General features: G+C 40.1%; 1 protein-coding gene across 1 annotated transcript in view; it reads right to left on the bottom strand.

Annotated features, from left to right (window-relative positions):
* Positions 1 to 25996, bottom strand: part of PLG (plasminogen) — a 301774-nt gene that overhangs the window by 49378 nt on the left and 226400 nt on the right. The window contains exons 12-14 of the mRNA XM_078648716.1: positions 11758 to 11793; positions 11186 to 11334; positions 4412 to 4508 (exon numbers count right to left, since the gene is read on the bottom strand). Coding sequence (XP_078504842.1) covers positions 4412 to 4508; positions 11186 to 11334; positions 11758 to 11793 — 282 coding nt within the window. The remainder of the gene's footprint in view (positions 1 to 4411; positions 4509 to 11185; positions 11335 to 11757; positions 11794 to 25996) is intronic.

Genomic DNA, 25996 nt, shown 5'->3' with positions numbered 1-25996 from the left:
TGTATCGAAAGGACCAACTGAGATTATTTTCTGAGTACCAGATTCTCATGCTGTTATTTTGTTATTTAGCTGCTTGTTTGGTTAATTCCTGTCCGTGTAAACTTCTTCAGGAGGTTTGGCAACCCTGTTGTGATCTTATACATCTACAGTATGGTCTTAAGAGTGAGTTTTCCAAACTTTATTAAGATGTAATATATGACACTTTCGGAATGTAGGGTCTTGGCTGTTACTGTAATTTTATTGGAAATGATGATTCCTTACTCTATTTTCTGTTTTTATGTCACGCTAAAGAGTTATTTGATGGTGTTTGTGCAATTCTGAATAGACTAATATATGACGAATAAGTAAGGTTTGGCTGGGGAAAAATTTATTAATTATATTAAAAAATGTGTTTGTAAACTTTATAAAGGCATACTCCAAAAATTCAGATGATATACTTTAGCATGATTACTCATACGTTTGTAGTGCATTTTCTTCTTTTATGGGAGTGTTCCTGTAACTGTATTGCAGTCACAGATTTCCAGAAGCATTCCACAGTAAATGAGTAAATAATTTGTAATTGTGCATTTGCCATATTATCTATTTATTATCTCCCTAGGGAAAATATTTTCACTGTTAAGAAAGTTCTGTCCCTGTTCCCATATTATTAAGGAAATGTTCTGTTCCCATTCCCACCCTGCAAATATTCTTAATGCTGATTTTAACACATGCACATCTACTTGTAAAAACAGAGTGAGTAACTCCCTGCAAAATCGTGTGAATGCCCACAGACCCATGAGATTATTTATGTGTAAAGGCATTCCAAGAATGGGCTTTTCCTGCAACTATTCTCAAGTTTATCCTGGTGGAAAGTGTGCCACACCAGCAAGTTTTCCAACATTATAAATGAACATTGCAATTTAAAAAAATTAAGACTCCTTATTCTGAGCATCAAATTGTGTACCTTACTACAAAAATGCTTTTGTTGGGCACTGCACACAAGTGTACAAAAGAAGTGTTAATCATCTCCTCACTGCAAAACCACTGTAGCAGTATCTTGCATCTTCTAGCATCATGTTTGTATTTATGTTTGTGAAGTAGTGTGACTGGATAATTTATGAATTGGAGGGGAGGATCAGGGATTGAGAGCCAGAGAGGGGATTCAATTCTGTCCCTCTAGATTTTGAAACATATCTATGTCCTTCACAATCTCCATCTGAGTCTAGTCTTTATACTCAGAATTGCGTGCCTCAAAATTCATATGACATATTACACATCATAAACTAAAAGTAAAAGAACAACAACTTGGTATTACTAGAGGCAAAAGGTAATAAAACTTGAAAACCATGGTTTTATGATTCCACCAAAATACCATGTTTTTGAGATAAATTAGGTTAATAGCATGAAATAATCCTCTATGTTTATGAAATCAGACAGGTAATCCACAAGCCTTACCAAAGTAGCACTTTACTTGTGTAAATGGCCTGTCATTTAGTAACCTGTGTAATATTCTGTTTATACCTGAGACATCATTTTCCAATGTCATCATAAAGCTTGTATGGAATCTATATTCGAGGGATTTTGTTTGAGATAAATTAATATGTACCAAAAGGTCCTACTGCTGAAGTTGTGTGATATGTGAAGATAAGCGAAATCCTAGCAGCCTCTCAACTTTGTTAGTATGTACATAATTCATAGAAATGTGTACAACGTATTATATTATTATCTGTGACTGATCATCATTGATAATGGGAAACAAGTAGCAAGAGGACAGTCTCTTATGGCTTTGTAGTTAAATACTTGCCTAAGCTGACATGGTTGTGAATTTCAATTACAACATTAGATTATCTTATGCTGCTTGATCGTTTGTGTTGATCATTTACAGTACTTTATAAAAAAATAAAAAAAATCATTCATTATTCAGAATTATTGTTGATCTATTCCTATTTACAATGTTGTTGTTTTATGAAGCAGTGGACAAAGCAGAAGAGGTGAAAGCTCACCAAAATATGCATGTAATAGGAATAAATTGCATGAAAGTTATATTCATGTAGACTTCCCTCGACTGTTAGCCCACGCTTTAAAAGTAGTACTAAAAATTGCTGAGTGATGATGCCCAAGAGTATCCTTACCCTTTTGACAGGTGAATTGGTAGTCTGCAGAGGAAAAGGTAAGGTATTATGTAGTTCCAGCTGTCTTTCTCCATCATTTGTTGGCTGATGTGTTAACATCACAGACATCCCATTCTCCTGTCACTGACTTTCCTTCCCGTAGCATATGATACATAAATGAGGGCACTCTGTATAGGTGCTGTAGTTAGAAACGTGCCCCGTGACATTGTCATGCATATAGCAGCTTCAGTAATACTGAATGGTGTTTGATTGCCCATGGAAATTCATACTGATCTAAACCACAAATATTTTTTAGCTCAATCTAACCATGATTTACACTATATATTTAGGCACGTGGTCACTGGCTTTGTGAGCAGATTTTTTTTTTCAACTATAATCAAATAGAAAAAAGATTGAGTGGAGTTTATCATCTCTTTGACAAGCACTCATTGGTATTGAGGTGGTGGCAACTGATTTCAGGACAGTTTCTGGGTATGAATTGTATATTGGCAAAACTCAAGTTATAATTTGCTCTGTTTTAGGCGACGCAAATTTTTGCCATGTCAGATAACCTATTTATCTAGGTGTCTAGATTTCCTCCTGTGTGAGGGACACAGTTGATTTTAAATATGAGGGGCTTTATCAATCATACTTGATACTTTTCTGGAAATAGGATAAGCTTTTGGGGGAGATTGGCTGTTGCAATTTGAGTAAAATGGTAATTTTGCCTTGGTTTTTGTATCTATTTTGGTCCATACCACTATATATTCCTAAGCATTTTTTCAAAGATGGTAGAGACTAGTTGGCAGGGATTTATATGAGAATACAAAAAACCCCACTGTGCCATACAATATCTACAGATACCTCGTAATTTGGGTGGTCTGGCCCTTTCCTCACTGTTGCGTTTTTTCTTTCTTCGTTCGGTTACCGACTCTGGTCAATTTTGGGTAGGTTCAATTGGCAGCTATCTTATCCGTTCTCTATGTTTAAATGTACTCTGGTATCTATGCAGGGACTTGTTGATACATTATATTTCAAATGCGCCAGGTTTAAGACATTGACTGTCTATCATGGAATTTGGGCTTCAATGAAAACATTGCAATATTTCACCCTTTGATCAGTATGTTTTCCTTGACTGAAATCCTAACTTGCCACTGCATCTGTATGAGGGTTACTTACAATTTTAGCATCATGGTGGTATTAAACAACTATAATTGGATATTCGGCCCTTTTGAGTCTCCCATTGGCCCCCACAGTGCATACCTGCAGGGTTTCGTTAGATATCTGTAGCTTAGAGATTTTGTCGCTTATCTGCCGACTCAGTACATTTCTATATCTATTTTTGAAGATGTATGTTCGTTTGTCTAAAGTTTGGTCTATTAGCATTCTGTTTAACACCTTGCTCTCTTGTGGATCCAATGAACCACATTTCCAACAGGTAGGAAACAAAGGAACCAATAATGTAGGCTTGATGGTGATGGGGGATATCCGTGTCAGTGTTCGGCTGAATCTGGACATACTGAAAGTGTCACAATTTAAGGCTAATTTTATAAGACCTTATATGATACATAATATACTTCCTATAGATTGTTTCAAATGGGCCTTTGAGTAATGTAGTGTTTCCCTTTCAATGTATTTGTTGCATAATTCCAGGGGCAGACGCTACTCATATTTTTGGGGCATTGATTATAATTCAAAGGTTATTGTGTTGGGCCATTCAAGCTCTATCCTATGCAATCTGGCTTCAATCTACTTTTATGCAGTTACAGTGGTTAGATTGTGCATTTCCTGTGCTTGGCGGCAGAGCGAACTTCCTGATCCTAGGATGTGCTGGCCCTGGTTTATTCTTGCTTGTGGCTTGAAATTTACGATAATGCATTATAACCCAACAAGGTGAACATTGAAAAAGCTGTGTGAGCTGTTAGCGAGCCTTTTTGTTCTTAGTATACCTGCTACCTATTGGAGATGTTCAATAATTGAGAAATTGTATAAATTGGCCTCTTGAGATCGTTCTCTAGACATTTTAGATTTTGGTGGTATGGCATTGCACTGTTGGTTTTTTACGTACTTTTCCTTATTACTTCTGTAATGAAATATTATTACTGTATTTGTTACAGCATCTTATCTTTTGATACTTTTCCAATAAAAAAAGATGCACAGTTCAGTGCAAGTAGGTGTTTGTTGTGCATGGATTTATATTGGCAATTAACTCTTCTAAATGTTAAGACTTATTCATTTGAAAGTGAAACAAACATTGCAATGCTTCTAAGGCCTCGAAAAAATCAGAGTGCCGGGGGAAAAAATTTAAAAATCACACTTACCACATTTAGGAATATCACAATAGTCCCATTTCTTATCTCCGGGGGTTGTTATGTAACACCAGGGCCCATTTATATCTCCATCTGGGTTTCTGCAATACTATAATAAATGTCATACATTAATACCTGAATAAATGAGGACATATAAAAACTCAATTTAAGCTTACCATTCAATTTTAGAATAAATATAATTGCATTTTAAAACATATGTTTTTATGAGCCGATTTATGTATTTCTAACTCATTAATCATTGTTTTAGAAAATGGCAGTTTATTGAAAACTGCTTTTCCCAGAAGCACAAACATAGTGCTTCTCACATGAATTTCTCACCAGCACCAATCATTTAGACTTATTCCAATATAGATAGATGGAAATAATTTTAGCTTATAAGATTGTCTAGATATTGTTCAGATCAGTATCTTTCTTTTCTAGCATTTGGAGGTTTGCATGAAGGTTTGCATGAAGAGTTGTATTGCAGGAATGATCATGTGCCCATATTACCTAACAGGATGCACATGAACAAACTTAGGCAAACTCACATGGGTATCCTTTCTGTACAACAACTGTCTCAACATAGAACTAACATAAGACCTTGACATCGTTGATAATATTGGTAATGCACTAGAGTGGGCACAGGCACCTGGGCTATTCCCCTAGCTTTGAATTTAACCATGAGTCTCAGTTCTCCTGTCCTGAATAATACTCTATGATAATTTAAGAAATAACTTGACAGGGTGATAATAGTGATTGAGACAACATTGATATGTACTCTGACAAATCCCACAAAATGAAATGATCAGGTAGACACCTATGAGACAATCTAGAGCCAGTCAGTGATATCTGTTGTATCACATTTGGTAGCCACAGCTGATCTCAGGGTTTACTTATCATTGTGAGAAAGTGCTGCAATAACAAATTAAAAAGCAGTACCTTTAGGAGATAAATAACTTCAAGGTTGAGGCTAAATGTTTATAAAGTTAGAGTCCCTAGAAACCGAAATATGTAAAAAAGTAAAAAATAGAGAAAAGCAAATAAATATGCACAATGTTTCCCAATATGTCAATGGGACCACTCTTAAGTCCGAATATGACTTTGGCGGTATGGGAGTGGGCCACCATGCCAGCGCTCCGCTTCCACACTGCCAAAACCAACCCACTCCAGATTATTAGTTTCCTCATGGCCCGGTGGGAGGTGCTTTGGCGGTCCTCATTGGTGAGCCTTAGAACTGCAGCTTCTATGGAGCACCAAAGCAAGTTCCTGCATGGCATGGACTGTGCAGCCCATCCTGCATAGGATTTGGGGTGCATGCACACAGGGGGGCACAGCATGTAGCCCCCTGCATGTATCCCCAGGCCATGAGGCACAGGGAGCCCTGTAGTTTCCTCACCGCCACCCTTTTCATGAAAATGTTAGCAGTAAGGAAAGTGGTGATATGCTTGGTCGTGCCGCAGCGGCTCCATCAGCATATTGCGATCCTCAGACTGCCATGACACCTCAAAGGGATCGCAGATCCCCGATGGTTGTGGCAGTCTCATGGCAGTTCCATCACCAGAGTCAGAATACGGCGGTCAGCGTTACCCCGGTTTGGTGGTCCACGGACCACCATACTCGGGATCAGACACTTAGTCTATGGGAAAAGGTAAAACTTACAGAAAATAGGACTTATGTTCTGAAAGTCACAAGTGAACATAGCCAGACTAAAGGGGATATTGTGGCCTGTCAGGAGTTTTAACACAAGATGTATTTTTTCACACATGGAAAGAATGTGTCCAGGAATGTTAAGGCCGCAGTCAATTTTCAAAAAAGATTGCCACAGCTCAGGTTACTTCTGGCAGAAGACCGACCCATGGAAGAAATTTACTGGAATGTTTCTGTAAACTTGCATTTTCCCAAAAATAGATGAGGCTTCAGGTCATAAAATCTATGTCTTTGACAAACGGTCAGCTGCACATACAGTCAGCACACTGCATTGAGTGTTCAAAAACGGGCACTGCTCTGTTTAGGTAATCAGTTGCACATACGGTAAAGCTGACCCTATGTGCAGCTGATTACCTAAATGGAGCAGTGCCCATTCTTGAACACTCAATGCAGTGTTTGGCCACGTTGGATCTTAAAATATTACCTTCTGGTGGACCGCTGGGGGAGTAATTGCCCCTGTGTGCTTTCCATACCCTCGAAACAAACTCAACGGGCTAGACTACATACAATATTCAACTATTATAGTCACCTACGTGGCTTCCCCAGGGTCATTCAACATATGAAATTACCATCCTACAGATGGTCTAACCGATGCCTTCACTACATAGACCGAAAAGTCGACAACTGTACCCGTTTTCTTTGTGATTTTTCACCAGAGGATTTTTTTTTGTATGAATAGTTACAATTTCCTGATGTACATAGTGTATGGAATGGGTGACCATAAGTGACAATGAGATAAGAGCGGCAACAAAACACCTATAAATCTCAGTCACTCTGTGTTTATATGTGCACTATTTTGTCTACCCTCTAAGATATATTTATTTCAACATATATTAGTGTTTCAAGAAGTATACACCCTTTTGTGTTGTGTTCCTTTACACTTCTTCATAAATCTGTTTATGTTAAAATAAGTAGTTATTTTTTCAAAATAATTCAACGTAAGGTACTGCTCAGAGCTTATTGCAGATGATTTCTGAAAAAATCATGACAATAACTAGAATAAATAATTCCTTGTAGGCCCTTGAAGGCAATATTACCTGTTAATAAATTAATTACCCAAGCCTCCAAGGGTCTATTGGGTTCCCCACTCACCCCTTTTTTTTACTAGTAAGACAAATGCCTTACCTTACTTCATATCTATGAGGCCATGCAAAGCCATGCAGGGTGGCTTTGTGTCCCATCATAGATATAACTGAGAGGTCTGTGCCACCGGAGCTTCAAAAAAAGTGATGCTCCAGGGCACAGGCCTCTAGTAAATGAGGCCCTAAAAGTGTACATGTCTCTCTATTGAAGAAGAAATGCAGAGTCAATATTTTTCAAAGATTGAGTGGATTTATATAGCTACAATTCTTCTGCCTTCTTCAAAAAAAATATGTGGATTTGGATTCAGTGACAACACAAATGACTGGTGCTAATTACCTGATTGGGCAGGATTTGGCCTGCAAGCTCCGTTTATAAGGACAGAACTGATATAATGAAAGGATTTATCGAGCAAAAGTTGGCTGTCAGGATTTGTTTTTACAAATTTGTGTACACTGTCCTGTACTATCATATCTAAGGTATTCAACTATCATACCAGTATATTCATTGTCATGGTTACTGCGTAAATTATGTATACAACTTTGCCCCAAATTGAGGCTAGCACACGTGGGGGTTGGCAGCTGACAGGGTGATGTCAAGAATGTTAGTGTTTTGGTCAGGGAGAATGCGGACATTAGCTAGTGGGCACTTATAGTACATGGGGCATCCAGACAATCCTAACAGTAACCAGCAAACTTCAAGAGATGCTGGAAAATCATGAGTAATGCTCACACATTGATTACAATTATTAGTCATCACTCCTGCTGCCCCTTCGCGCTCCTCCATCCCTCTGCCATCTCTCCTTCGGAATCACCAGTTTTTTTCCACCAACTGGAATTTCAGTTACCTCAAGCTCTACTTGTAGAGAAATAACATGGCGATCACTCAGTTGTCACCCAATTGCCCTGATGGTTTTAGTTGCTTGAATGCCACTGTTTACATCAACTATGACCTTGTTTTATAGCTTCTTCCATGTGCCCCCTTTTACTCTTAAAGTCAAAGTCTTATTTTAGTCTGAAACGTGTGGGTATTTGGATTTCTTAACCAATCAGTACATCCTTTCTGATTCACTTTTGCAGAAATAGCTAATTTCCCTGACTCTCAAAAATATTGCAATTTATTCAAATGTGCTCCTCTCCTGGACCACCATTTCTTCTTGGCTTTAATAAGGACTTACAAGCTCTGCTTTTAAAGCAAGTGCTCTTTTAGCACTGATAAGAATTATATCCCACAATGGTTCCTCTTCCTCGTGTATTGGAAGGGGTAGCTTGGCAACACTGTGCCAATGAACCTAAGAAATTGGTCACTCTTTGGGGTACTTAGTTGTGGCGAGGCCACACCTCAAACCTCATAATGTGATGCCATGTTTACAGATATCGTGTGTCTTTATTGTGCTAATTTATCCCCTATAAAAGATTTGAACATTATTTTGGCTATTTTTCCAGTTCTGAATGGACAGAATGGTAATGTTCCTACATTTAATTTTTGACTATTGAGATCCTTCTCGGCACTTTCGAAAGGACTCCGAACTGCATAGGTAGGAAATCTAATATTTAGACCTTATCTGACAAACTGCACTCATAACAGTGGCTAATGACACAACTCACATTATTTTTGCAGGCATCAGGTTAAATATCCTTACAACCCATTCACTCTGCATCTAACCTAAAGGCACTGACAGATCTAGTTAATCAACACCACACTCGCCTCAGCTCTGAGGATCTAATAAGTAATCCAACAAAAAGTTTCAGCCTGGAAATGCCCCAGGGTCAGCCGACAAATGTTCACTTCTTTTCCTTATTCCCTTGTTTTTTTTCAGTTTCTCTTAAGAGTTGCCTTAATGCACTCTTTAGAAGCAGGAACGAGGGTTTGATTGATTCCAGCCACAGTGGTTATGTTATTGGTTATTGTTATGTTATTGGTGTTTTATAAAGCGCATGACTCACCCGGGGGCATCACCGCGCTAACTAGACAACTAACTGAAAGCGAAACGTGGCTGGGAAATGACCTCAGAATAGGAAAGCTTTCAGATGTTTCCTAAAGGCCAAGTAGGATGGTGACTTACGCAGGGCTTCTGGTAAGGAGTTCCAGTATTTAGGGCCCACATAGGAGAAAGCTTTGCCTCCCAAGCGAGTCCGTTGAATACGTGGAATCGATAGTAAAGCCTTACCATTGGATCTTAAATTCCGGCAGGATGTCAACTTGCGAAGTTTATTTTGAAGATACTTAGGGCCTATTCCCCTAGTTGCTTTAAATGTCAAGCAGCATGTCTTGAAAAAGGACCTCTTTTTCACTGGAAGCCAGTGCAATTCCCTAAGTAGGGGAAGGGTTGGAACAGCGGGCTCTTTTCTTCCCTCCTGAATATCTATGCATGTCAGCTTCTTTCTCAGTTCTTTATTTATTTGCTGTCCCTTTAGTGATCTCCAGTTGAAATGTATGTACTTCGCAAAGAGCTACATGTAAAATGTATTTGTGTTTTACAAGAGTAACTTGTTTGCCTTGCTGCAATAGGGCATTGATAAACTGGCGTGCCTCTGAAGACTTCTTCTCCAGGCAGTTCAGCAGCGGATTTGAGATGTAGCTCAAGTCTCAGCACAGCTATTAATACTCATATTCAACCAGCTGGGTGACCATTAATGTAAAGAAAAATTGGTTCTTGTTCTCATTGCATGGAAATTAGAATCACTGGACTAGTTTGTGGCAATTTTGGGCAGTGAGTTATGATTAAGTGCATACATACGAGTTTAAAGAACAGCTGCCATAACATCAGGTTTGGATTTAGTGCTAGTGGTGCGCAGTGCAACAATGTTTGTTGGCGCCCCCAGTGACCACCTGAGCCACAGATTCCCTCACTATCACCCTTTAATAGCGCCCCTCAATTATCCATAATCATTCTCTCTCAGATGCATTTAATTAGTTTTATATTGCCACCCATGCCAGTGTAGGATGTCAGAGCATTTTACAATCACACACTCTACACAATCATAGATGTGTAAATTAGTGTATAGGAAATATTGAATAATACAGAGGACTACAAGGTGTAGGAGTCACATGTCACCCATACTGGTAGACAGTATAGTTTAACAGTGCTTGTTCTGGAGAAGCACAAACTCAGAATTTAACACCTACCACCATGATCGGGGTTTCTCTTTAATCATCAGAATTGATTTCTATCCAAATTAACCCCTTGTCCAACATTAGGATAATGAAAGCCTGGGGATAAAAATCATAACGCTCGAATCTATACCTTGCAGTTTGCATGCAGCCTTTGATGACAGTTACTAGCTCACTGTTCTATGTTAGGATTATAACGTACAAACTGCAAGTAACAAAAGTATCTCTCAGACAAAAGCAGTAACCCATTGACTTTTTTCAATTATATGCATTTTGTGATCTGAATGGTACACGTTCTTTGCATCCAACCTTCGATCTCTCTCTAGGAAGAACATTAATCACCAGAGTTATCTTGACATTTATATTCTTCAATGAACATTTCTGTAGGCCATGAATATGGCAGCAGGTGCTTTTAAAACCATAAAATACTTACAAATACGACTTCCCACCTAAAGTCAGTGCTTGCTGCGGTCGTACCGATCACACCACCTTAGAGCCGGCCCTGCATAACATAGTGCTGAACTTGTGCCAACGGTTGCAGATAGTGGATATCGACACCCACTTTTGGTGACTGAGATGTATTTTTCATCATCAGACTCCGTACCAGAACAAGAAGAACAAAGGGAGGGAGAGAGAAGATCAAATAGGAAGATAGGAAAACAGAAAAGGGGAGAAAGTAGGTGTGAAAAGAACCAGCAAGAATGAGGTAAAGAGATTGGAAGCGTAGGGTAGTGACAGAAAAAGAAGGAGGAGTCACAATCGAGCTTCATTGCTATTTGGCCAATGGCTGGACACTATGCAAAAATTTGGGACTCATTTTTATAAAAAAATTAGTACTATGTCCAATAATCAAAATGCACCAAACTGCAGCAAGGAGGTTCTTACATTTCTATCGAGGCCGGCTTCTGGATGGGTCTGTGGAGTAAAACTGGAATGGACCTGGGGTGATTGAGCACTCCATGCTTGGCAAGTGTGACGCCCTATAGTTGTTGATAATTGACCTCGATATGATTCACCTTTACCAATCTTACATTCTGAAATATAAAAAATGCAAAATTATAGTTTAAGAAGATGCTTAAAAGGAAACTTTCAATTTCTAAGCTTGGCATTGAGTATAATTACAAATGTGCTATTGTATATAACAATATTACTTAGGGCATCCACCCATGTCCTTTTTGGGGCCATGCAGTGAATGATGTGACAATACCCCCAGCTGACATCATCAAACAAATCAACATTCTAAAATGCTTATTGTTGGTAAGCAAAAAATGAACTAATGTTTTCTGTACCCTGGATGCCCCTCTTGAAATGATGGCCATTTCATAGGTTTGCACATCATGTTTCCTGAGACATCTTCTAGCTGTATTTAATAGAACACTCATGCTGCATATGTGAACAATACAATAAAAGCATTTAAAAGCTATTCACAGAACTAATAAACCACATATCTTTCATACCTTGACCAGAACCGCCTTGTGGTGGGGCTGTTGGTGCTTCAGTACATGTGAAGAAAAGAAAATACAGAAAGTCAATAGGGGAGGAACAGTTAGCACACAAAAGTCAACACATAGGAAGATGTCCAAGGAAACATTTCAGTTTACATGACTTCCTTTCTAAATATTTATGGTCAATGTGAGCCCTAAAGGTCAAACTGTCTTGCAGTTTCATAAAAACATAGGGGCCGGTTGACAAAGATAAATATATATGAGTTTATTTACTCATGTAGTTTTTTTACTCCAACACCTAGGTTTAACTCTGAACATTTTAGCTATTTGCCATTTCTGAGTGGAGATTTACACTTAGGTGTAGACTTACACTCTTTACAGGAGAGAGTAGAGCCTCCTCTCAACAACATTTGCAAGTGTAATGTTACTACTAGTAACTTTGCACCTGATAATGGATATCTCCACCATCAAGGTGCAGCTGTCTCTGTGGGAAAGTTTAGGGAAATATCAAAAACTGTATTTCTTTAAAAAAAAAGTCAAAATATTTTAATGTATAATATTCATGTAAATTAATTTAAGTTTTTTATTATTAAGCTAGAATCAATCAAATAAAATGTTATAGCACAATAACACATCACATCAAATGTGCATTAAAAATAAGTATTTAAACATATAAAAACATATTAATTAAATGAATAAATATTAATTATTAAATATGATGTACAATAAATTACTCACTCTTACTACCATTTTTTGTGTAATTAAATTAAACGTGGTTAAGTATTACGTATTTAATTAATTTAAACACTTCATTATGAATTGATATTTTAATTCACTGTCACAATTGTTTCCATGGGAGTGTGTTGCAGTTTGTTGCAGTACCATTGGTCAGTTATGTGGGGTGCTTGACTTACTCCAAAATTCTACAGCTGGAATACATTTGAGCCTGTTTTGACACTTTTAGAGCTATAGTAACTTTAAAAATGTATTTTTTGATTGGCAATTGTCTTACTTTTTTGTGAGTCTCTGTTTTGTTTTAATAAGCTCTTCTCATGTCCCTTCTTACATTTTTCTTAACACCACCCATATATGAGTAATTATTTCTCATTTTACCATCACTCCCCCTAGTCCTTCCTACATTTACTATAAAGTAGTGGTGGAGATCTCCTCACAGAAAAGATAGGAGAAGTTGAGGTCTCCTGCTGCAGGTTTTATGATTGCATTTTGTAGAACGTGAGTAGTACTACTTTTGTACTACAATGGTCATAAGATTGTGTGGGCGCGCAATTCTAACATTCAACTGTGCAACACACTTACTGACAAAGTATGTGAAATGAACAGTTTAGATGGTTCAAGTAAATCACATTTTTCTCATAACAGCTATGGAGACAAGTTAGATTAATTGCTTTATATGTTATCATTTTCAAATGAAATGCCAGTACCATATGCTCCTTTTAAATATACTTTTAACAGGTGTAATAACTTCAGTACTATTGATTATGTTTTAACCTCTAACAATCTGAGCACTCATGTTTATCATTTTAAAACTCACTCCATGCCCCTAAGTGATCACCACCCACAGTCTGGCAAATCACAAAGACCTTACGAATTAAAGATCATAATGTGTCTGTGAGGCTCTCAGTGAAGACTTACAGGTAGATTCATGAAGCCAAAATCGGCTCGCAAAGGGCCAGATTCTGAAAATCTGGCCCTTTGCGAGCGCAATTTTTGCATTTGGGATTCATCATCCCAAATGCAAAAATCGCAATTATAGAATTCGCAAATTTGTGCGGACTTGCATTTAAGGAATCTCTATTTGAGATTCCTTAAATGCAATTCATGAAACATTTAAAAATAGCGAATTCGCAATTTTGGGCCGCTATTTACCGCGAAGTCAAACCTCGTGGTAAATAGCGGAAACTTAGAAAAATGCACTTAAGTGCATTTTTCTAAGTTGTATGTTACACACACACATGTCCTTGGGACATGTGTGTGCGTAACACCAGCATCCAATATCATTTCAGGGGTGCAACAGGGTGTCCTTTGGACACCCCTGCACCCTTGAAATCGCAAACTCAACATGCGATTCGCTAATAGCGAATCGCACATTGATATGTCTTCCCATTCATTCCTATGGGCCTTTAGGCCCATAGGAATGAATGGGGAGTTATTCCTTATTTGCGATTAGCAATTAGCTAATCGCAAATAAGGAAGCTGTAGAAATCGCAATAAATATTGCGATTTCTACTTGAATCCCGTTTTGCGAGTATGTAATAGCGATTCCTTAATAATCGCTATTACAGGCTCGCAAAACATGCCGATGATGAATCTAGGTGTTAGACCTAGCCATCCTTAATGGATTGTCACTGCAATGGCACAAGATTACCCCAGAGGATTTTCTTTGAAAATTATTTACAGATGCAAGGGATGCCTTTGAGACATGCTTGGATGATGATGCACATCCAAAAGAGATTGTAAATTCTTTCTTAGCTATTAGTAAGACTGTGAAGGAGAACCTCCAGTCGGCACTAAAAAGGAATACAACTAGAAATGGCTGGTTTGATGCACATTGCAGTAAGGCAAATAAGAGGCTGAGATTCTTACCCTCCTGTACTTTGTTCCACGATCGTATACTTAGAACTTTTAATGGCCAGTATAATTGACAGATGGTTTTAAGGCTGGTTTGGAATGAATTGTTCTTAAATATTGAAATATGATCTATTAGCATTTGGTACTCTGTATTAAATATGTGATACGAAATAGGATTGATAATGTTTTATATTATGTATTACATATGTTTGTTTATGTTTAATGTGCTGTTATGGTCTAATATATTTTGACCGAATAGATAAAGACCCCACCCCTACTACAAGATGCAGTTTACGAATCAGACTCATGAACACTCACAACATACAACAATTTCGTACCCCGCTTTCACTACCAGCAAAGGTGAACGTCTAGTACCTCAAGACTCTTTCTGAAGGAATGCACCCTAGAAAATAGCTGGTGCATTATGTGTTGCAGAAGAAGCCACTCTTCCAAAGCCCCTGGAATACAGTTTTTCAACCTGTAGGTGATCAGATACCTCAAAATTCAACTCTCTGTAATGGCCTCCAGCCCCCATAAAAATTGAAAAAAAATATTAAGGGAGAGGGAATGAAAGATAACGAATTAGACAAGGTGAGGGAGGAAGAAGCCTCAACTTTCTGAGAAATGTAAAGGAGGATGTTTCATACATTTTAAGCAAAACAAGACCATCAGGTATCCTCAAAAAGATGCTGCAATTCACTTTCGAGGTGGGTGACCTTGTAAAGGTACTTTGAATGTGGCCTTGCACCTCTAAAAACTTAGTAAACTCCCCAGTGACTTGGGAATGCACAACTAAGGTACTGTTGGGGTCATTTATTCTGTATATTGTAGACGTGTATATATTATACAAATCTGTAATCTCACTTATAAATTTCCTAAATGACACTAAATTGTATGAATATTAGGGTTATTTGTAAAGCTTTCATGCACTAATGTTAGACTCTTGGTGCTGGATCACATAAAATAGAGTGAGATGTGCTACCTGACACATGGTTTTTGACATGGTTGTGAGCGGATTGATGTTCTAAAAAGCAGAAGAGATGCAGTCTTGGTATGCTATTATATTTGACAGTGGTAAATGTTTTTTTCTCTGAACTTTACTTCAATGTGCAGCTTTTAATGTAAAGGTACATAACACAAAAGTACACAATGCCATTACAACACACAGAAAACTGCACATCACACACACACAAGAAAATAGCCATACCAAAATAACAACACAATGACAACAAACACACAGTACAACAATAACACAATGCAAAACAACGTACAGTGTAACAATAAAATGGCACAACAGAGCAAAAAAGCAGATCTCCAACACACCACAAAACATCAAAATGTAACATAACCACCGCACAAATCTAACCCAAAAACAACAAAACACCACAGAGAACAAAAACACAACACAACAACACAATCTAAAATAAAAAAAACACAAAAATACATCTGAACAATACATCACAATGCATTGCAGTTCAAAACAACACACTGTGATATTAACACAGTAAAGAAAATAACAGCCACAACATGCCATAACACAACAATTTCACAAACCTTCGAGTCAGCTCCTACATGCATACATTCCACGCATATGGAAAGTCAGATCAGTCGAGTCTACTTCACTCCTAGCTCCTAGCATGTGGAATGGACTCCCGCTACATACAAGAACCTCCTTCTCACTTCTTGGATTTTGCAAGAAGTTGAAGACCTGGCTGTTTGAGTAGTCTCACTAGGCCCTAGTTTTAAAGAGACACACCTCCTCAGCACCAGAATACCCTCTCAGGTGATAGTCTGCTCTACAAATAAACATAAGGTTTTATTGCGCTGTTCTGATGTTTATTCTTTTGTTCTGGTGTTTTTTGGTTTTGCTGTTTACTGGTGCATTGTTGTTTTATTATATTGGTGTGTTGCAGTCATTGTTGCACTGCCTTTGTGCAGTTGGGGTGATCTGTAGATATAATGAGGCACTATGTTTTTGAAGGACTGGTGTAATGATGCTGCTATAACTCGTCTGCAGTACATGTGCTTACATATGCCCAAAAACATTTGAGAAAAGTTGCACAGTCCAAAATTAATTTCTGTTATGGGATTGACGTTATTTGCACTGCACTATTGGGCATAAACAATATGTATTATTGCAGACTAAATATATTTTGGCATCTGCAATTATAACAGGGTTGTTGAGATAAGACAGCGCCTCATGAGCATTAAAATATTTAGAAATGCCAGATGATTTTGAAAGGGTAAAAAGAGTGGAAGGCAATTCCAAAGAAATGAGACCAGATAGCAAACATTTTTTGTTTGGGGCAACTATATGATCTTGTAGTAAAAAGTTAGTATTTAATGCTTACACCATTGACCCCTTCTTCTTGAACATTTGTTTGAGTTGGTAGTATGATGAGAGATGGGATACCATAACTAAAACACACACATATTACCACAACAATAAAGCACATCACCACCTAAAACAACACCACAATAAAGCAAGAGCAATGTCATGCAGAACAACTCAACAACATAATCACAAAACACCATCACATCAAACAACATGCCAACAAAGCAACACAACACAAAAATACAACCTACAACACAGCAAAACCGCAACAAACCACAACACCAACTTGACAGGCCACAAATAAACACACTTAGGGCACCAAACTTCCAAGGAACATAACAACAATACAACATGATGCATTAGTAAAACACAATGTACCATAACACGAGAACACAAAATGACAAAACCCTAACACTCACATATCAACACCCAAAATAACAATGCAACATAACAAAAAAACAACACAACAAAAATATAAGATACATTGTCATTATGCTAATATTATTTAGTTGTGATGCATTGATTTTTTGGGTTACGTTACTGTGATAGGGTATCTAGTCCTAGGTTTTCTGATTGTGCTTTTGTTGTGTGGTTGTATACAGCTGTTTTGTGATGAGTTGCTGTGTTTTTATGTTATGTTATTGTATTGTTGTGTAACCCATGGTAATGTATTATTGCTATTGTTTTGCTTTGTAATTGTGTGTTTCTTGGCTCTGCTGTGTTCAGTAGTGGTAGTGATTGTGGTGTTACGCTGTATTTTAAATTGTGTTTTTCATATGTTGTTATTGTTGGGTGGCATTGTTTTGTTTTCCTTCTGTTTTGTTTGTTACTATGTTATTGTCTTTCTCTGTTGTTCTGTTACGGTTATGCTATGCAGCTTCCATTATATAGAGATGCCGCTAGTTTCCAGCCAAAGGCAGCACATTCTATTAGAAATCCAGTGAAAGAAATGTGTCACTGTAAACGTTGGTATTATACCACTGCTCCAGCGCCATTACAAATCTACAGGAAACCAATCACTCCTAACTACGTCTAGACCATGACTTAAGACAGTGCTTCCCAAGCTCAGTCATGTGATCCTGAAATTAATTACAAACCAGACACAGATACAGAAGTATGTAATACACGTGTGTCTTTTTCCGCACATTTTAGGGATTGTAAAGGCACCCAGGTATTTGATTTGCACTGTAGGAGAATGAGAACATTGTCAAGATATGGCAAAATGCTTTTTCAAAAATCAAAAAACAGTACTGACTAAGACTGCAAGCATACGCTTTTAAAAAAAATGGCAACAAAAAGCTGTTTGCTGTGCTAAGATCAGCCTCTTCCCAGCTTTCAGAAACATGTATAAAGGAAAAATAATTGAGCATGTCTGGTTTTTACAAACTTCCTATGTGGTAGTCAGTAATTTCTGTTTTCGCAGTTTCTGCTTACATGCAATTTGTTGATATTAAAAACATAGATGAATCCACAAAGCTATAAAGTAAAGTGAGTGAATCATTGAAAGCAAAAATTGTGAATGTACATGGGGAAAAAGACAAAATGCTGGTAAGGGGTCGTATGTGTGAACGTTATGTGATTCATAAACAAATCACAAACTTGTGGTAATTATGCAATGCACATATAAGAAAACAAGTTACTTACCTGTAACTACAGTTATCCAGTATTGGCATCTTTCATAGATTCACATGCCTGAATCATTCCCCGTCGCCGAGGCGGGAGTCCCACGGTAATAATATATACAATAGCAGTGCCTTAGAAAATTATTTGTAGTAGGCTGAAAAGACTATAGGCCCAACTAGGCCCAAAACTTAGCAGCCTATCTACCTCACTATGTAAAAAGAACTGAAACAGGAGTTCCAACCAATCAGCTGTCCGCACCCTCTAGAACCTTCCCAGCTGAGGCAGTTCTCCTCAGATTTTCCCAGCACAAGTGAGAAGTATGTATCCCTAATAAAGAACTGCCTTGCCGGGGAGGAGGGTGGGTGCATGTGAATCTATGAAAGATACCAATACTGGATAACTGTAGTTACAGGTAAGTAACTTGTTTTCTTATCCAGTATTGGGGTATCTTTCATAGATTCACATGCCTAAATCAGAATAGCAAGCAGTAAAGCCATATCTGTCGTTAGCGGAAGGTGGGAGACAAACCGTAATTGTACATATCCCCCACACAACCGAAAGGTTATAGAGCACTAAAATGTAAATATACATATATGCAGAAAAAACCTTCATATAATATTGTTCATAATAAAGACAGCATTTGATAAGCAGAATATTACAGTAAATCATACATATTTTTAAAACATCAATATAATGTGAGAGACCCAAAAAGTCTAACCTTGGTGAAGAAGATGCTGCAGCACTGCTTCTCCCACTGCTGTATCATCATGTGATGCCGACTGCAAGCAGTAGTGCTATATAAAAGTATGGACACTTTTCCATGTAGCAGCTTGGCAAATGTTCTCCAGCGTGACCCCAGCAAATAAGGCTGTCGACGCGACATCATTCTGGTGGAATGTGCTTTAACCTTTCTGATTAAAGGTCTGTCAGCCTTCTCGTGACAGATTTGGATTACAGAGGATAACCATCTAGCTATAGTTGCTTTCGTCACTGGTTGTCCTAGCGTGACCAGTCCATAAGCAAGAAATAGCTGGTTAGATTTTCTTATGTCCTTAGTTTTTTGTAGATAGAACTTTAGACATCGTTTCACATCAAGTGAGTGCAGGGCCCTTTCTGCCGGTGTGACAGGATCCGGGAAAAAAGTCTTTAGCTTTACCGGCTGATTAATATGAAATTGAAATGGTACCTTAGGAATGAACTTTGGATTGGTTTTCAGGGTTACATAGTCCTTAGAGAAATGTAGGAAAGGCTCTGCAATCGTGAAAGCTTGTATCTCGCTGACTCTCCGGGCTGAAGTGAGAGCTAGTAAAATAGCTACTTTCCAGGTTAGAAACTTCAGTTCAGCTCTGTGAATAGGCTCAAAGGGCCTCCTCATTAATTGGGACAAAATGATATTGAGGTCCCATTCAGGAGGTGGAGGCCGGATTGGAGGGAAAGCTCGGAATAACCCCTTAAGATATTGCTTTATCAATGAGGAAGAGCATAGTGATGGCTTGTTAGAACTTTTCCTGAATCTGGATATAGTGGCCAGATGTACTTCAATAGAAGAGAATACCAGACCTGCTTTGGCTAGCGACAGCAAGAAAGGAAGGATGTCCTCAGGTGGAGCCTGGAGCGAATGAATATTATTTGCTTCACACCAACTACAGAATCGTCTCCATTTAAAACGATACGTTCTGATGGTACTTTGAGTGTGGGCTTGAGATAAAATCTCTCTGCAGTCCGCAGAAATGTGGAGATCCTTAAACTCTAAGAAGTCAGGAGCCAGGCGTGGAAGTGAAGCGATTGAGGATCCGGGTGTAGAATCTGACCTTCCCTTGTCAATATTGAAATTGTTGGTTTGAGATGAAGTGGAGGTTGTTGAGATAGCGGGAGTAGTTCTTGGAACCAGTACTGCCTCGGCCAGCGAGGAGCAATGAGGAGGAGAGTGCAATGTTCCCTCTTCATCTTTTGTAGTATCCTTGGTTTTAAAGGAATCAGGGGAAAGGCGTATGCAAAGATTCCGGACCATCTCATCGACAGGGCATTTCCCCATGACCCCTGTTGAGGAAATGTGCTGGCGTAGTACAGGCATTTGCTGTTCTGTTGTGTCGCAAACAGATCCAGACTTGGTGTGCCCCATGTTTGAAAGATCCTGGCCACTTGATTCTGCTCTAGCTCCCATTCGTGACAACCTGTGAGAGATCTGCTGAGGTTGTCGGCTAGAGAGTTTAGAACACCCTTCACATGCTCCGCTTTGAGGGTTATGCCGTGTTGTATTACCCACTCCCACATCTCTTGAGCTTCCTGCGAGAGGGAGAGAGATCTCGTCCCCCCTTGTTTGTTGATGTAAAACATGCTGGTGGTATTGTCTGTACGCACCAGCACAGAGGAATTTGCCATTCTCGGTAGGAACGCCTGCAGAGACAGGAAAATGGCTCTTAACTCTAGATATGTTTCTGCCGATATTGGTGAGACCATCGCCCTTGAATCTAAAGGTCCTGGAGGTGACCTCCCCAACCTTCCATAGAAGTGTCCGTAGTCAGGATAAACTCCGGAATGGTTTGCAGAAACGTGAGGCCCGGTGACAGATTGTTTCCTTTTGACCACCAAAGAAGAGCCCGCCTCATTCTGGATGTCACCTTTATGCGATCGTCGAAAGAGCCTCCTACTTGTCGCCATTGTCGGTGCAATTCTTCTTGCAGAGGTCTCATCCTGAGTCTTGCCAATGGGACTAGACTGATCGCTGACGAGCACATCCCCAGAAGAGAAGCATATTTTCGCACAGAAAGTGACTTTTTTGCTGAGATTGGTTTTGCCAGCTTTTGAAGTTTGATCTGTGGCTCCTGAGACAAGAACGCCTTGCAGTGTCGGGTGTCCAGAGATGCTCCCAGAAAAGTCAACACCTGATGGGGTTGCAGTTGAGATTTCTTTGCATTGAGAGTGAGTCCTAGGTTTGAGAATAGACGGAGGGAGCTTTTGACCGCTTGTCTTGTAGCCTGTCTCGATGGTCCCTTGAGCAGCCAGTCGTCGAGGTATGGGAAGACTTGTATTACCTGCGACCTCAGTGCTGCAGAAACTGGGGCTAAACACTTTGTAAATATTCTTGGTGCGGATTTTAGACCGAATGGGAGCTCCTTGAACTGAAAGTGGACGCCAGCCACTGTGAATCTCAGGTATTTGCGGTGCTTGGGGTGTATAGGGATGTGGAAGTAAGCGTCTTCCAGGTCCAGAGAAGCCATAAAATCTCCTTCATTGAGACAATTGAGCACATCTGCCAACGTCACCATGCAAAAACTCTGTTTCTTTAGAAATTTGTTGAGTTTGCGCAGATACAAAATCGGGCACCACTCTCCCGACTTCTTTTTTATGAAGACGAAGCGAGAGTAAAATCCTTTTCCTTTTTGCAAGATGGGAACTTTCTCTATCCCATTCTTGTGGAACATATTTAAGGCTTCTTTGAACAGTAAGTGAAGACGAGGGGGAGGGGGACCCCTGGGCGGGGTTGTAGGTGGTTTCTTTAAGAACTCCAGAGTGTGTCCATTCTTGACTAGGTCGAGGACCCACTGATCCGAAGTAATGTTCCGCCATTGCTGGTAAAATAGGGAGATCTTCGCGCCCACAGGGAGGGGAGGATGTTGGACTGGCGTTCGGCAGCGCTCATTGACGTTTGTTGGAATCTCGTCTTTGATTGTTTGTTCGTCGTCTTCCTCCCTGACAAGAGAAATGACTGGAGGTAGGTTGTCTGTATGAAGATTGGTAGTATGGCTGTTTGTACTGGGATTGATACTGCCTGTTCTGTTGGTTGTGGTAATTTCCTCTGGACGAAAAACCGCGACCTCTTGCCCCTATAAAAGAGCCTCTTTTATATTGCAGGGTACCAAGTGATTTGGCGGTGTCGGTATCCGTCTTGGTTGCCATTAAGGCGTCGTCTATGTGCTTACCAAAGAGTGAGTCACCGTCGTAAGCCATATCCAAGATCTTAGTTTGAACTTCCGGTTTGAAGGAGGTAGCTCTGAGCCAGCCCTGTCGCCTGAGGACTGCCACACCTGCTAACTGTCTAAAGTTAGTGTTTGCGATGTCTAGGGCGCAGTCTATTATTTCTGATGCCACCCTTTCTCCTTACAGCACTATTTTGCGTGCTTCCTGCTGTCGATCTTCTGGTATCAAAGTTATGAACTCCGACAGATCCGACCACATCTGTCGGTCATAGCGGGCAAGGATTGCCAAGGTATTCGCTGCTTTAACAGAAGCTGCAGCATTGGTGGAGAACTTTTTTCCTAAAAGATCTAGTCTCCTGCCCTCCATGTCCGGCGGTGTTGAAATTGGAGTGGATGGATTTTTGGACCTCTGTTGAGCAGCTTGAGATATCACAGAGTACGGACGTGGATGGCCCAACAGACAAGATGGAGTCTGGCGTTGCTCGATACTTTTTCTCAATACGAGGAAGAACCGCCGGAATAGAAGCGGGGGTCTTCATAATGCTAAGATCTTCCTTCCAAATAAAATCTATAATAGGTATAGTCCTGGTGATCTTCCTATACCCCTCCTTGAAATAATGTAAAAAACAGTCCGACTGCTCAACAGTTACTGGCAGTTGAAACCTTGCAGCGGCCCGTTGCATAATGTTATGAAAGCCGCCAATATCCTCTGGCGGTGAAACCGAGGGCTGCGGCACAGGAGGTGAAGGCATGGGGATTATGTAATCATCCCAAGGATCTGTAGGTGTATTGTCATTAGGCAACTTGCCTTCCTCCCTTCCATCTTCATCTGAAGAGGATGTATTCTGATCGTCTTGCGGTGTAGGGTCCACGGTGTGTCTTGGCGACACTGGAACCTGTGGTGATGGGGGCCTAGGTACATCTACTGGTGCAGGAGGCACACCTGGCTTGGATGGTGTAGGGGGGAATCTTTGGCGGTAGTCTGCCAACATGGCCTGCAAGTCTTGAATTAAAGAAGGAGGGAGATGACTTGTCTCCTCCGAATGTGGAGGTCTGTATGATTGTCTATAACAAGGTGTAGACAATTCTTCCTAATAGTAATGCTCTTGCATATCTTCTTCATCCTCTTCCTGACATTTGATTTGCAAATCTGAAGGATGACGTGCAATTCCAAAGGGGACTTTTTCATCTTCATCCTCATCCGATTCCTCCTCTACATATGTTTCCAAAATGTGCCATGGCAGAAGTGGGGAAATATTAGAATAGTCCTGTCTCTGATAGGTCTTCATTTGAAAATGAGTATATTGCACTCTTGTAGGTGGCGTCTTGGTAAGCAGATGCGCTGAAAGCGGCTGGCTCATTGATGAAATTACCGCAGACGAGCTCGTCGTCCACGGACTCGTCGTCGAGGGTGACGTCGTCGACGGTCTCACAGTCGACGGGACTGTCGTCGACGGTGACGTCGTCGACGGGGTTGACGTTGATGGAATCTTCGTCGACGAGACCTCTGTCGATGGGGCTGTCGTCGATGGGATCATCCTCGACGGGGCTGGCGTCGATGGGACTGTCGACGGGGCTGTCGTCGATGGGCTCTTCGTCGACGATGTCTTCGTCGTCGACGGCTTCGACGTCGATGGGGCTTTCGTCGACGATGCCTTCGTCAATGGGGCTTTCGTCGTCGACGACTTAGTCGATGATGGTGTCGTCGTCGTCGTAGGAATGGTCGTCGATGATGTTTTTGAGGAAGTATCCTTAGCCCCAGAAGATTTTTTAGAAAAAACCTTCGCTGACACCATAGGAGAGGTGATAGCTGAAGTAGACACCGTAACAGAAGAGCTTGAGGTGGTAGAAGTCACAGATACAGTGTGAGATGACACCAGAGCAACAGTTTTAGTCTGGGCTGTACTCACAATTTTAGATGAAGATCCTGAAGTTGTAGTCAATGGAGATCCAAGGAGAGGAGTGGATGACCTCTTTGAGGGTTCTGTAGTTCTATGAGAGGATTTATGATGTTTCTTTCTTTCAGGAGAAGAGCTATCTTTGGATCTTGCTCTTTTACTTGAAGAAGAGGCCCTGTCCTCATCATCTGTAGAAGATGATTTGAGCCATAAAAGAACCCTTGCCTCCCTGTCCCTGATAGTTTTGGCAGGGAAGGTGCGGCAAACCCTGCAATCCTTCACAATGTGAGAGGGATGCAGACAGTAGATGAAGTCAGAGTGCTGGTCATCCACATGGACCCTCTTTTTATTACAGGTCCCACAGGCCTTGAAAAGGGCTTTTTTTCAGACATCCTGAAGAAAAAGTAGAAAACTGAGTAGGCACTCAGGGAGACTCCCTTCCACACGACGTGCGGGGAAAATCTGAGGAGAACTGCCTCAGCTGGGAAGGTTCTAGAGGGTGCGTACAGCTGATTGGTTGGAACTCCTGTTTCAGTTCTTTTTACATAATGAGGTAGATAGGCTGCTAATTTTTGGGCCTAGTTGGGCCTATAGTCTTTTTAGCCAACTACAAATAATGTTCTAAGGCACTGCTATTGTATATATTATTACCGTGGGACTCCTGCCTCGGCGACGGGGAATGATTCAGGCATGGGAATCTATGAAAGATACCCCAATACTGGTTAATCACAGTTACCAAAGGCAATAATTGCACAGCAAGAAAATCAATTGAGAGTTGGAAATTTTGCAACATTTCCTAATTGCAGGTACCAAATAAAACATCACAAAAACTGCATTTTCCTTTCACAAATTACCATCAAGTTGAGCAGGCGGTAACTAGCTGCAAGGTATAATAAAAAGGGTGCATCCCAAAATCCATCTGCTTTTTCCAGAATAGCTGCTTTCGATGCAATGGTAAGAAGTATGACAATTTTGGCAACGCAGCAAAGGACTAGCAGGGGGCAGAAGGGGATCTTTTGGCTCAGAGTGACTCTGTTTCAACAGACTGAGCAGGAGATATATTGCAAGTACAGACTAAGTAGGCATACTACGTGGGAATTCATAGAGAAATTGGACCTGTACCACAAGCCATCAACCAACGTAGAGGTCCTATTCTTACTGTACCTTCTTGCATCATGCATTGTAATTGCAGCAGAAGGGACTGTCTATGGTATTATGTAACCTTCTGAATGCTATGTTCAGTAGAGGTAACACTCATATAACATTTCTGGACATCCCTCAGAAACTGCAGAACACAAAGTATCAAGAATGCAGAATTGTACAATTTCCCTGGCTGAGTTGATGGTGCACTGTGAGAAGTTGGCCTGATGTATGATGTCCACAATTCTGGGGGCACCTTGTATCAGTCTAAACAATCCCTTATGGTGGTGGCTGTAAGTCAACCTTATAGACAAGCTATCCTAGAGGTAGCATGGACTAAGCAGCCTTCAGGCTAAACTCAAGAGGGCACGTGAAGCCAGCTGTTTTACCATATGCAATCCTGTAATATCAATGTAATATCAAATTAAAGGACACCACACAAGTTATATATTATAAAAATATATGTATTTATTACTAGAATAATCCTCTGTACTCTTTATGAGTGCAGAGACACAAGCGTTTAAACAAAACCACAATTAAACATTCAAAAGTTGCACGTTTATGGATAGGGCCGGTGGCCACTCAAACCATATATTAAAAAAGTGGTATAAGTATCACCTTACGAACAGTGGTGAGGCCTAGGGCCTTGGGAATCACTGGGACTACACTGGACTAACAGCAGTTAGGACGGGAGTAGCCCGCGGGATTCGGGTGCAGCGCTGAAAGCACACGCATGCACCAATGCA

This window comes from Lissotriton helveticus, chromosome 6 (genome assembly GCF_964261635.1).
Source record: "Lissotriton helveticus chromosome 6, aLisHel1.1, whole genome shotgun sequence".
NCBI lineage: Eukaryota > Metazoa > Chordata > Amphibia > Caudata > Salamandridae > Lissotriton > Lissotriton helveticus.
This window is presented reverse-complemented; position numbering and strand designations above follow the sequence as displayed.